The 13,445-nt window shown below is 50.3% G+C and overlaps 1 protein-coding gene across 1 annotated transcript in view; it reads right to left on the reverse strand.

The window, feature by feature from the left end:
- The window catches only part of prkdc (protein kinase, DNA-activated, catalytic subunit), a 44,655-nt gene that overhangs the window by 1,180 nt on the left and 30,030 nt on the right, over positions 1 to 13,445 (reverse strand). Inside the window, exons 60-84 of the mRNA XM_084475589.1 lie at positions 12,952 to 13,067; positions 12,394 to 12,525; positions 11,656 to 11,835; positions 10,437 to 10,648; positions 10,191 to 10,329; positions 9,635 to 9,823; positions 8,139 to 8,363; positions 7,774 to 7,882; positions 7,431 to 7,533; positions 7,085 to 7,232; positions 6,670 to 6,844; positions 6,079 to 6,272; positions 5,650 to 5,833; positions 5,108 to 5,268; positions 4,742 to 4,953; positions 4,114 to 4,201; positions 3,872 to 4,015; positions 3,398 to 3,605; positions 2,323 to 2,390; positions 1,998 to 2,218; positions 1,612 to 1,704; positions 1,089 to 1,169; positions 907 to 978; positions 511 to 712; positions 114 to 302 (exon numbers count right to left, since the gene is read on the reverse strand). Coding sequence (XP_084331715.1) covers positions 114 to 302; positions 511 to 712; positions 907 to 978; positions 1,089 to 1,169; positions 1,612 to 1,704; positions 1,998 to 2,218; positions 2,323 to 2,390; positions 3,398 to 3,605; positions 3,872 to 4,015; positions 4,114 to 4,201; positions 4,742 to 4,953; positions 5,108 to 5,268; positions 5,650 to 5,833; positions 6,079 to 6,272; positions 6,670 to 6,844; positions 7,085 to 7,232; positions 7,431 to 7,533; positions 7,774 to 7,882; positions 8,139 to 8,363; positions 9,635 to 9,823; positions 10,191 to 10,329; positions 10,437 to 10,648; positions 11,656 to 11,835; positions 12,394 to 12,525; positions 12,952 to 13,067 — 3,845 coding nt within the window. The remainder of the gene's footprint in view (positions 1 to 113; positions 303 to 510; positions 713 to 906; positions 979 to 1,088; positions 1,170 to 1,611; positions 1,705 to 1,997; positions 2,219 to 2,322; positions 2,391 to 3,397; positions 3,606 to 3,871; positions 4,016 to 4,113; positions 4,202 to 4,741; positions 4,954 to 5,107; positions 5,269 to 5,649; positions 5,834 to 6,078; positions 6,273 to 6,669; positions 6,845 to 7,084; positions 7,233 to 7,430; positions 7,534 to 7,773; positions 7,883 to 8,138; positions 8,364 to 9,634; positions 9,824 to 10,190; positions 10,330 to 10,436; positions 10,649 to 11,655; positions 11,836 to 12,393; positions 12,526 to 12,951; positions 13,068 to 13,445) is intronic.

A 13,445-nucleotide genomic window follows, 5' to 3' on the forward strand; every position in this document is an offset into this window, starting at 1 on the left:
GTCATTAGGGGATGTCATTAGGGGATAGGCAGTTCACGTCGGTTGGGGATAGGCAGTTCAGATAACGGTCGTTAGGTGGAGGCGGCGGCCAACTCCTGGATCAGTGCCCTCACCTTCCAGTCCAGTGAGGGCTCCTTGACGAACACGTCCATGGTGTTGAGCAGCAGCTCAGGCTGTGAGCGGAAGGCCCTGAGGGAGTGGACCATGACGCTCTGGATCAGACCCGCCTCCTTCAGCGGCTCCATCAGGCTCACAAACTGCCGGGTCAGCCGGAACGGCATGAGCTCGGGCACCACCAGGAACTGTCACAAAACCAGCACCGTAAAACATCTGCTCTCAAACTCAAATCGTACATAAACTACACACTATTGTCTACAGTGTATGAATATTGTTATCCTGCATTGACAGTCTAGCGGTCAGTTGGTCAGAAAGAGGCCCCCTCAACAGCAATGTTAATGACGACATGGACACGGGGGGGACGGCAGCCAATGAGAGGCGGCGCTGGCGAACCTGCGTGGCCGAACCGAAGGCGTGGCCGAAGTCGATGCCGACCATGCCGCCGGTCTCCGTGTTGACCATGAAGTTGGACAGGTGGCGGTCGCCGATGCCCAGAATCCAGTGGCTGATGCACAGCAGCGCGTGGGAGCTGACAAAGTGTGAGCGCAGCGAGAGGAAGGCCTCAGGGCTGGTGCTCATCCTCACAAACGCCCTCCTGGACGGAGACAGAGAGAGGGAGACAGAGTGAGCGGGTTAAAAGAGAGGTACGTGAGAGGAGTGAAAGAGGGAGAGAGGTAGAGAGAGGTGCGTGAGAGGGGTGAAAGAGTAGGAACGGTAGAGAAAGGGGGGTGAGAGGGGTGAACGAGTAGGAACGTAGAGAGAGTGGGGTGAGAGAGAGTGAGTGTTTACCTGAGCAGATCCTCTGGGACAAGCTGGGTCACTTTCATGAAGTTGTTGACAGCGTCGGCACGCTTAGCCTTTCTGGATGAACGACAGAAACAAACCAAAAGTGTTTTGGTTTATGAGGAATGCCCTTTGACATTTCATGTTTAGTAGGTCGGTCATGGTAGTATGTAAAAGATCCCACTTACTTGTATACCTCTGGATATTTTAGTGCACCTTCCTTTCCAGCAGCAAAGCTGGATATCCAACCATCATAAACTTCAAAAGGCCTGAGGAGAAACACAATGATTGGAGGGTTCAATGCAAGTATGATAACACAAAAGCTGAGACAAAGATAGGGAGGTGGGCATAGGGCGGCAGGGTCTGGTGAGTCTATATTTTGTGTGCACCTTCTTAAGATGAGCATGCTACAAGCACACAGTGTGAATGTACATTCATGCTAAAAAGACACAGTGGTTGAAAGAACACTATCATACAACTGACAGACAGACATTGTAGTGGTGCTAAAACAACATTTGTATCACCTACACTGTCAATTAATTTGACTGTTCAACAGACTAGTCAGTCATGTATGACACTATAGATGACCAATTCCTTGACTCAGTCACTCGTCAGGTTAAACCAGAGATACATGAGCTGCTGTGAGCTGACGAATGGAACAATGGGGCTGGCGGGTGATACGGTCTCTCCGGGAGCAGAAGGGCTGCTGACCTCATGTCCACGCTGCTCTCCGCCGGAGTCCTGCTGCGGGCCACCAGCTCCTTCAGCGTGCACGTGTTCTCCATCCACTCGATGAGACCGATCCTGCCAGGGCACATGGGCGGAGCATGAAACCAGGCTTTACATAACATCTACTACATCCACTCACTTAGAGCGGCCGCGGGCAGCACGTGAGTGAGTAAGTGAAATACAGAGAGAGCGAGAGGGACAGAGAGAGACGGAGAGAGACAGGCAAGAGTGAGAGACAGAGAGAGCGAGAGCGACAGAGCCAGAGAGACAGACAGACAAGAGAAAGGAAGAGACAGAGAGACAGAGACAAACAGACAGAAAGACCGAGCGAGACAGACAGAGCGTCAGAGAGCCAGAGACCCCGGTACCTGCTGGTGATGGGGATGACCTGGTAGGTGCGGAGCTGCAGGCTGCGCAAGGTGCAGGGGGCGTGGTTGGCCAGCAGGATGTTCATGACACCAAACAGCTGCTCGATGCGCTGGTCCTGCCGCAGGTCCTCGCCGCCCTTCACCAGGAAGGGGTGGTCGCGCTCGTCGTCGCCCCGGACGATCAGCCGCTTGGGACGCCGGATGGACGACATGACCTTCACCTGCGGAGGGAAGGTCGCAAGAGGTCAAAGGGCACGTGCTGTCGGGAAGGACAGAGATCTTGCGTGATGGGCGCGCGAAGACGTGATGAAAAAGGGGAACCTACCCTTTCATCAAAACCGGTGATCTTGGCGTGGTACTCGGGAAGGGGTTTGGACCGCCCGTCGTATTGTCCTGTGGAGACCAGAGTGGTGAAGAAACACGATGTGGAACCGGGGTAGGACTATGGTAGGACAGTGGTAGGACATAGTGTAGGACATGGTGTAGGACAGTGGTAGGACAGTGGTAGGACATAGTGTAGGACAGTGGTAGGACATAGTGTAGGATGGTGTAGGACATGGTGTAGGACATGGTGTAGGACCTGGTGTAGGACAGTGGTAGGACATGGTGTAGGACATGGTAGGACATGGTGTAGGACAGTGGTAGGACATGGTGTAGGACAGTGGTAGGACATGATGTAGGATGGTGTAGGACAGTGGTAGGGTTAGTGTAGGACAGTGGTAGGACATGGTGTAGGACAGTGGTAGGGTTAGTGTAGGACATAGTGTAGGACAGTGGTAGGACATGGTGTAGGACCTGGTGTAGGACAGTGGTAGGACATGGTGTAGGATGGTGTAGGACATGGTGTAGGACCTGGTGTAGGACAGTGGTAGGACATGGTGTAGGACAGTGGTAGGACCTGGTGTAGGACAGTGGTAGGGTTAGTGTAGGACAGTGGTAGGACATGGTGTAGGACCTGGTGTAGGACAGTGGTAGGACATGGTGTAGGATGGTGTAGGACATGGTGTAGGACCTGGTGTAGGACAGTGGTAGGACATGGTGTAGGACAGTGGTAGGACATGGTGTAGGACAGTGGTAGGACCTGGTGTAGGACAGTGGTAGGGTTAGTGTAGGACAGTGGTAGGGTTAGTGTAGGACAGTGGTAGGACATGATGTAGGATGGTGTAGGACATGGTGTAGGACAGTGGTAGGGTTAGTGTAGGACAGTGGTAGGACATGATGTAGGATGGTGTAGGACATGGTGTAGGACAGTGGTAGGACCGTGGTAAGTCAGATGGTGTAAGTCATGGTGTAGGACAGTGGTAGGACATGATGTAGGACCGTGGTAGGTCAGATGGTGTAGGTCAGATGGTGTAAGACATGGTGTAGGACAGTGGTGAAGGAGATGGTGTTCTACTGACCGGGGACCTCCAGCTGGTTGCGGAAGGGGTCTGCCTTGTAGCCGCTGAGCCAGGGGGAATACTCCTTCAGGTTGCCTGGCTCCTTCTGGAAGCCCCGCATGGACCCCACCAGGGCCTCCACCTGATTCCTCAGCTTTTTGTCCTTCCTGCTCTCAAACAGCTTGGTCCCCTGGGGCCCCAGCATCTTCTCCACCTCTTTATAGAACTTCTGAAATTTTGCAACACATATTTGCATAATTTACAATTGATGCTCTAAAACCAAATATGAATGCACCCTTTCCAGTTCCTTGGTTTTGAATTGGAAATTAAATTGAATACTAAATAGTAGTTTTGATCAATATTTTGTCGATGTGTCCAGTTTCCTTCCCTGCAAACACAACGTCATTCTATTGTTGTTGAAGCTCATACACATTGGACCAGGAGAACAACAATTTGAAAGTGAACGTCCCCAAGCTATCCACCAAACAAACAGACCTGGCTGAATTTCTTCCGGAAACTTCCACATCCTTCAGCTCTGGCGTTGCCGAGTGATGCATGCATTTCGTTGTACAAGCGGGCCATCTTGTCCTTGTCAAAGCCAGGCTTGTCCAGCTCATTCTTTACATCTTCCCACCAATCCTGGGGACAGATGGACAGACGTAGCTCAGGGGAGGCTGATCCGGAGACTCATCTGTGTTGTTAAGAGACTCAACGGACCATATCATATACCATATTACCTTGAATAGCATTTCAGGGTTTGTGAGCTGCTGAAGAGAGTCTACAAAGTTTTGTACAGCTCCTCCCTTATCCAGAAGACTGGTGAGTCTGCACACAGGCACACAGACAAACACAAAGCATTAGAAAGTAGAAACATAGAACAATAATGCCCCTTTAAAAACGTAGTGGTGCTGTAGTGATGGGTCAGAGTGCAGTGGTGTTGTAGTGATGGGGGTCACACTGTAGTGGTGTTGTAGTGATGGGTCAGAGTGCAGTGGTGTTGTAGTGATGGGGTCACACTGTAGTGGTGTTGTAGTGATGGGGTCACACTGTAGTGGTGTTGTAGTGATGGGGTCACACTGTAGTGGTGTTGTAGTGATGGGGTCACACTGTAGTGGTGTTGTAGTGATGGGGTCACACTGTAGTGGTGTTGTAGTGATGGGGGTCACACTGTAGTGGTGTTGTAGTGATGGGTCAGAGTGCAGTGGTGTTGTAGTGATGGGGTCACACTGTAGTGGTGTTGTAGTGATGGGGTCACACTGTAGTGGTGTTGTAGTGATGGGGTCACACTGTAGTGGTGTTGTAGTGATGGGGTCACACTGTAGTGGTGTTGTAGTGATGGGGTCACACTGTAGTGGTGAATCCTACTTGTTAACAAACTCCTGCTGCCTGTGTCCCGTGGCAGAGTCCTGGAAGTGGTAGCTCTCTCTGCTCGCCATGAGGGCGTACACCAGGGCCTGAGGGTAGCTCTCTGCGATCTGGCCAATCGAATGCTGCACCGCCACCGCCTCCTGCTTGTCCAGTAGGGCCACCATCTGACTCATCCAGCCAATCAGCATCCAGCACGGTACCGTTGCCATCTACTCACAGAAACCTTCATGTCAACTCAAGATATGATGATACAAACTCTACTGTTGTAAATAAGATCATATTCGCATTGTCCAATATTTAGACGTGATTGTGTTGATTTGATAGAGCTGGTTGGTTGTGAACATTGCGCTCTTATTGTGAAACCTCTTTGGTCATGAGGTCCAGGGTCTCGGAGGGGTACAGCTCGATGATCTGCAGCAGGCGGGGGAAGCGGAGACGGGCGTCCTCGCTGTTTAGCTTCAGGGCCTTCAGGGTGCTCTCCACCACGTGCAGGGGCAGTGAACACAGCTCGGGGAACTCACTCACTGTCTCCACACACACACACACACACACTTACATTGCATCCTACGCCGGTGCATTTAACATTTGGACCAGGATCAATCCATAGCACTACCATGTCACCCACTCAATCCCCTTTCATCTAAAATAAGGTGTATTAGGGTTTGATTCCATTAAAAAAAAACATAATACAATTGACAAATTCCGTGTGTGTGTGTGTGTGTGTGTGTGTGTGTGTGTGTGTGTGTGTGTGTGTGTGTGTGTGTGTGTGTGTGTGTGTGTGTGTGTGTGTGTGTGTGTGTGTGTGTGTGTGTGTGTGTGTGTGTGTGTGTGTGTGTGTGTATGTGTGTGTGTGTGTGTGTGTGATGTGGCATGAGCTTTGGTGGTGTGTTGTGTGGCCGGCCCACCGACGCCGCTGCGCTCCTCGTCCCGTAGCAGCTGGTCACAGAAGTTGGCCAGGGTCATGTAGGTGCGGGCAACGCCGTCGCTCTCCACACAGCCGCTGCTGAACGACTGCAGCTCCTCGTCTGCCTTCCCGCAGGCTCCCAGCAGGAGGTGCAGCGCCCTCAGCTGCAGCCCCGCCTCCACCGCCTGGACACCAGCACATTTAAACAGGCAGCCATTTCCCATCAAGCCGTAGTGAGGGCACCACTGATGAAAACACCTTTTTAATTTATTTATTTTTAAAACCTGCTTTTAAAACTTCCAATGTCTTTTTTTTCTGCCACAACTCATTCTGTTTGCTTGCGTCCATTCCACTCTCTTAAAAGATTAAGAAATATTCAACACAAAAAGGGAAAGCAGATATTAGATACTTTGAACCCATCGTCCCTGACCTTAGGCTGGCTGGTGGATGCGGAGGACCCAGCGAGCCTCAACACCTTCTCAGCCTTGCTGGTCTCCACAGCCTCCAGGACGGAGGGGCTGCTGCCTACTGCCGAGGCCAGGAGGCTGTACGAGGTGCCCTGTAGGATCTTCTGGTTACGGAAGATGTGGGCCGCAGCCGAGGTGCAGTCTGACTCCAGCTCCTCTGTGGAGATGTGGACGTCAAACATTGTCAACACATTGGTTTTATATTTTAGGACGACCACAAGCCACCATGACGACCACAAGCCATCATGATGGCCACAAGCCGCGTTGGCACCCACAACCCGCCTTGGCACCCACAAGCCACCTTGGCACCCACAAGCCACCTTGGCACCCACAAGCCAACTTGACACCCAATAGCCACCAACAAGCTACTTAGCCACCCACAAGCCACTTTGACAGCCACAAGCCATAATGACAGTTGGCCAGCAGAAGCTGAAGATTTAAACTAGCAACCCTGTTCAGTTGCCTGTTGACCTGCTCTACTTCCTGATCTCCCAAATCCTTGATCAACATGTCACCTCTCCATTGTTAGGGCTTCGGATTGTGTGTAGGCCTACCCAGCAGCGGTATGCTCTTCAGCATGGTAGTGATCTGCTCCACGGGACTCTGCGCCAGGCTGCGTTTGTGGCTGAAGCGGCTGAAGCAATGCACCCACTGCAGGAACCAGCCCCTTTGCGTCTTGGCCTCCCTGTGGAGCTCCTTCAGCAGCTTGGTGGCCACCGGGAAGTTACTCTGCAAGAGTGATGTGAAGGGAGTTTACTGTCAGGAGGCTGGTCAATGCACAGAAGGAAATATCTGCTGGAAATAACTTTGCTCTGTGCTTATTGATCTAATCATGTCCAATTTGATGTTCTTGGATGGAGAAATACTGAAGGGTTACTTAAAGCCTGGGTAATCCGTGAACACAAGCACATCTCCAAAGAAAGGGAGGGGCAAACAGGAAAACCACAGCAGCTGCAGCCCTCCAGTCACCTGTTTCCACGCACTGTCTGCCATGCGCAACCTCATGTCGAACTTGCAGTTGTTGACCAGGATGTCCACGGAGGCCCCAGGGCCGTCCACCTCCATGCTGTCCCCCTGGCTGCCCAGCTTCTCACAGATTTTGTCCAGGAAGAAACATCTTAACCCCGGACAGAGTGCAATAACATCAAAAACTGAAATGTGATTGTGTGTGTGTGTTCCAATTATTTATTTGGAAAATCCTTTTACCTTTCCATTCAATTACCCAACACATGAAAATGATCTTCTCAGAACAAGACACCTTTACAGTCCTTTTGATGGGCAGGGCCACCAAAACAATTGAACAGGCCCTTCTTACCTGGACGTGATGACATCATCCCAAACGTTCATTGGATCTACTCTGGTGTCAGGGTAACGATCGGTCCAGGATCTGATCAGCCGCTTCAGAGAGGAAACGGACACTAACAAACACACAAGATTAAACATTACAATAGGAACCAGGTTCCACCAGAGTCATCAGTGAAGTGTCTAATATTCTTCAATAGTCTGTGGGTTAAATGTGTGGTGTGGATTAGTTGTGTTCTAAATGTGTGGTGTGGGTTAGTTATGATCTAAATGTGTGGTGTGGGTTAGTTATGATCTAAATGTGTGGTGTGGGTTAGTTGTGGGTTAAACGTGTGGGTCAGTGGTGGACTACACACCATCTCCTCTGATGAACTGCAGGAAGTCCTGGATCTCGGTGAGCGGCTGCACTGACTGCAGGATGGTGAGACGACTCTGGCCCAGGAGGGTGTCCACGCTGGAGTAGTTCTGGGGAGCAGAGCCCAGACCAAAGGGAACACCAGTGATTTCCTCTCCTTTGGCTAAACACACTTTGCAGATGTTTTACAACTGCTTTGAACAAAATGAAACTAAGCTAACGAAACACAGGGGGATTGAAATTGCTGTTTCCTATTCACTACAAATTGTGGCGATGTGATTTTTTTGACATAAGAATTTTTTTTTTTTTTCATCCAACGACCAGGATCAGGTTGGATGAGTCCCGTCTGCCTGCTCCCTCCGGTACCTGCATGAAGAGCTCCATGGCGTAGTGGGCGTAGTACTTGGCGCGGTCGTAGTCGTCCTGCAGCACGTACAGCAGGCTGAGCTCCTGGCTGTGGTGGCTCTCCAGCAGCTGCTGGCGCTCCTCCACACGCATGGCCCGGTCCACGAAGCTGAGCAGCGCCTGGTCCTGCTGGCCCTGCTGCAGCTGCTTCAGCATGCTGCGCACCATGTGGCCCAGGTACACCTCCTGGACACACACACACACACACACACACACACACACACACACACACACACACACACACACACACACACACACACACACACACACACACACACACACACACACACACACACACACACACACACACACACTCCTATGATGTTACCGGTCCTACTTAAACTAAAACTAACTAACTTACTAACTAACTTTAACTAAACTTAAACTGGGTTCTAAAAGATGGGTATGAATCTTATGATAATAAACGCTAGCAGTAAGGGACTATTGGGGCGGCAGTGGCTCAGGAGGTAGAGCGGGTTGACTTGTAACTGGAAGGTTGCAAGTTGCGATTCCTCGCTCCTCCTAGCGTCGGGAGTGTCGGGATGTCCCCGAGCAAGACACCTGACCATAAAGCGCGCTGCACAGTCGCGCATGAGAGAATGCGCGAGCCGCGCATCAGGCAAAATTGCGGTCACGTGACGGTCACGTGCCCCGCGCATGGGCTGTCGCACCGCCCTTTTTAAGGCGCGTCTGATGGCTTGGATCCGCACGATTTTTGTCACTTGGTGTACGAGCGGACAGACAGACCGGAAAAACCACAGAGAGCAAGAATGGGTGATTTCGAAGGAAGAGTTGCTGAGCAAGTGCGCCTCTACAGGAGTCTGTATGATACGGATCCGATGATATCAGATCCGATGTGACACTATACATGGACAGTCACATGAACACGGCTGATTTGCAATGTTTGCAATGTCCGATTTTTCTCTACTCTATTTTTTTTCAACGATTACAAAAAAGTTGTCTAAGCACAGGTGGTATGTGTCTGGTGATCATACTGGCTATAGAATCTATAATTACTGGCCCATCAACTATTATTTAAGCACAGGTGAGAATGCTCTGTTCAGGCGAAGACTGCACGTACTGACGTGTCTCAGATCCGCAACTATATATGCTTGCAGCGCGATAGTGGGCGTGAACTCACGTACGGGAAATTGCGTACAGGCGGGCAATACGCAACTGTGCAAAGAGCTTAACTGCTCCCGACGAGCTGAATGTCGCCTGTGTGTGAACGGGTGAATGTCAGGCAGTGATTATAAAGCACTTTGAGTGGCCACTGGTTAGAACAGCGCTATATAAATGCAGTCCATTTACCATTTATTGAGCAGCCAAAGCCTACCATGTCCTTCTTGGACACGTAAGGTTTAAACACTTCCATCTGGTCAAATCTAAGCCTGGGCCTAAAGCCACACCCCTTCCAGTGGATTGGGTTCCCTGACCCGGTCCTATCCCGACAGTACCTGGTAGAAAGGCTCGGCCCACATCTTGTCCAGGTCGGGCTCCGGGCTGTCGTCCACATTGATGATGGAGCAGTATTGCAGGGACTTCCACTCTGTCAGGTGGCTGTAGGCCTCCATGGCTGCCAGGTCCCAGAAGTCCTTCTCCGACTCGGTGGGCTCGCCGTCGCTCCACTGCTCCTGGTTCAGAGCCTGGCCGGGACGGAGACACAGACACACACACATCGCTGTCACACACACACGCTGCTCATCTTCTGGTGAGCCTCTCTCAAACACGGCCAGCCATCATCTACAATACTCTAAATGTAGGTCAAACGGAACAACATATATTTATGGTAATATGCTGTTTAAACTGAAATAGTGTCAATAAGATTCAAGTGATTTCTTTCCAGCCCACAAAAAATGAAAGACGACAGCATTTGCACACAAAAGGTTTGGATAAAGGTGGCTGAGTATCATGTCTGAGAACAGGCACAGGTTATGATGTGCTTACAATAACCAGTACCCTACCAGCATGGATCTACTTGATAGTATAGGGATCCTAGAGAGACTGGGTTACCTCGTTGTAGAGCTTTATAGCCTCTGCAAAGTCGTTGTTGGCCTCAGCATTGAGTGCCGTGCAGGTTATCGCCTTGGTACCGATTTTACCGCCAAAGATCCCGCGGACCACGTCGTAGTCCTCCAGTGATCTGTACAGCCTTAGGACGCGTACGGAAACACAGATAAATATGTCTTCTACACAATCATAAAAAGGTATGGAGTTTATGGGACCGATCCGAGATGCAGAGTGAGACACGGCGCCTACCTGGCCAGGTGGATCCACTTCTCCGTGTCTGGGGGCAGTTCCTTGCGTCCTCGGGAGCGTTTGCTGGGGGGCTCTGCGCTGCCCCCGGTGGCCTGTCTGAGGGCTTTCTCCAGCAGCAGGATGCCAGAGGGTTGCTGCAGGCTGGCCAGGCAGGTGGAGCTGATGGAGGCGGGCTGGAGGTGCAGCAGGTCCCGGTGCTGGAGGCTCATGTCCTGGACACACAGACCATCCAGCAGGACGTTACGTTGGGTCACTGGGTTACAGTGAACACCAGTGGCGGATTAAGGTGGTTATTGGCCCCTAGGCTACTATTTGTGTGAGGTCCCCTTTCTGACCACGCAAAATAACAAACAATAATAACAATAATAAAGAATTTAAACCAGAAAATAACTTCTTTTTAAAAAAATGCAATTTAGGGCCATGTGTAAAAGCTAGGAATAGTACATGGCCCACACGCACATACTCGGGGCACACCTGCATACACACACCCAGACACAAATCGAACTGCTGTGCAATACTCAAATAAAGAAAGACATACAAATACAATAAACACAGTAGCACTACATAATAACAGCAATAATGCCACAGCAGCACAATCATAAATACATATTCTTACTCTTTAGAAGTTTTTCTGAGGCTGGTAAAATCCAATTTGCGCAGATTATCACTTTCAATGGACAGATCAGAGACAGGTGATTCAGTCTGTTTTGGGCCATTGTGGATCTCAGTCTATCTTCAACTAGCGGCAATTTTGAAAAAGAGGCAAAGTCATAAATAGTGTGCTATATCGACATTTGGGCGCTATGCTGTCCAGCAGCCGTGACGTAGTAACAAAACTGACTTTAATAACTGACCACATGACCCACACATCTACCCAATCAGCTGCTTCATTTTTTTATGTTTCCTGTTATGGGCCAATAGGGGGTCACTTTTTTTTATTTTAAGAAAAAGTTAAAATAGTCTGGCCAATCCAGGGCCCCTTCAGACGTGGGCCCCTAGGCTGCAGCCTAGGGTAGCCTGTGCGTTAATCCGCGTCTGGTGAACACTATATACCAAGAACGCAAGCTTTGGGTTATCAGAACACAAAGATTCACATATAACAATTTCTCCATATACTTTTAATTAAAACGGTTATTTTCTTCACTAAATACACACATATCTAGATATGCTGACTGGCAACCAGGAAACACTTAAGATTCAACTCTCAGGGGTCTCGAACCTGCACACAGGCCACGAAGGGAGGGAAGCAGAGGGTGCTCCTGCTCAGGAAGGAGTTGAGGTCCCTCACAAGCCCCTCCTTGATCTGCCGGGCTTCCTCGCTGGACTTGTGCTCCTCCATCTCTCCCAGGATGCCCGTGAACAGGCTGCTGAAGAGCTGCTTGGCCAGGATGGCGTCTCTCTGCCGGGCAACAGGAACATCAGGAGGGAAGCACAGGTTGAGGCATTATACCTGGTATTAGAGAGGGAAACACTTCTGACAACCACACCAGGAATCACACATCTGAGATCGTCCTCATTTATATAGCGCTTTTATCCAAAGCGCTTTACAGTGTTGACTGACATTCACCCATTCATGCACCCATTCACACACCGACGGCGGAGTCAACCACGCAGGGCGACAGCCAGCTCGTCAGGAGCAATTAGGGTGAGGCGTCTTACTCAGGGACACCACGACACTCGTGGCTAGGAGGAGCCGGGGGTCGAACCACCAACCTTGCGGTTATCAGCCAACCCGCTCTACCTCCTGAGCTAATGCCGCCCCCTCCCTCCCGAGATGCTCCACGGATACCACTATTTCAGCACCAATACTTTATTTTGTATTGACCAATCCAGTTCACATAGTATCACCATCTCTCTAACCCTTACCCTAACCATTACTGCACAGCTTAGGCTTGGACCAGTGAGTTACTTAAGAAGGCAGCCAGCTAGTGGCTGGGCGATGGGGGGGGGGGCTGACCTGGGCCAGGGCCTGCAGGGGGGCAATGAGGCTGCTGAATGGGATCTGGATGTCCGGGAAGTCTCCTGCCCGGTAGCTGCGGTACAGTGTCACCTGGGACTCCTTCCTCAGCCTCTGGTCCACTTGGTCCTCCTGGGGTCCGAGGTCCGGTCAGGGAGAGGGACAGAGACCGGGACAGAGAGGGGAGAATTGAGGCTGTTTGTAATCAAAACAAACAACCACACCAACCCCTCTGCCTACCCTAGTTTTTCCGACACATTTACAAAGTTTACATTTAGCAGATGCTTTTATACAAAGTGACTTAAAATAAGTACATTTATCAGAAGAAAGAGAAACAATATATTGCTGTAGGTACAGTGTAAAGCACATACAATTGCTAGGTTGACCCATTCCCTGTACACAACAAAGACAGCTAGGTTAAGACGCTACACAATGCTAAGTACTATCTTTAAGTGCCAGCGTAAAGTGTATTTGTTAAAGACATTCTTGTTCATTTAAAGGGGAAGACTGGTCTTCCAGGGAGCGTCTCCAGTGAACGCCCGACATAGTGACCAGTACCTTCCTCTGTCTCTGCTGCTGGACCTCCTTCCGGGCGAAGCTCAGGCTGACCTTCTCCTGGTCCTTCAGGAACCTGCGTCTCAGCCTCTGGATGTCCGCACGCCGCTCGCTCTCCGCTGGTTGGAGGAGGAGGAGGATAACAACAAATCCTTATTTCCTCTTGGCCATATGTAGTGTTAAAATAATAATAATAATAATAATAATAATAATAATAATACATTGGATTTGTATAGCGTTTTTCTCACACTCAAAGCACTTCACAGAGGAAACAAACAACAAATAAAGAAATAAACAAAATGAAATGCAAAGTTGATGGGGGTGGTCTAGGAGTAGGTAGAGGAGAAGAGATTGGTCTTGAGTTAGAACTGGAAGATGAGGAGGCACTGGGATTCACGGATATGTTGGGGGAGGGAGTTCCAGAGCCTGGGAGCTGTCCTGCAGAATGCTCTGTCAAAATACTGCCCAATGTCCAACAACTGAAAGGACCTCCAAGC

Source organism: Micromesistius poutassou (genome assembly GCF_964030765.1).
Source record: "Micromesistius poutassou genome assembly, chromosome: 11".
Lineage (NCBI taxonomy): Eukaryota > Metazoa > Chordata > Actinopteri > Gadiformes > Gadidae > Micromesistius > Micromesistius poutassou.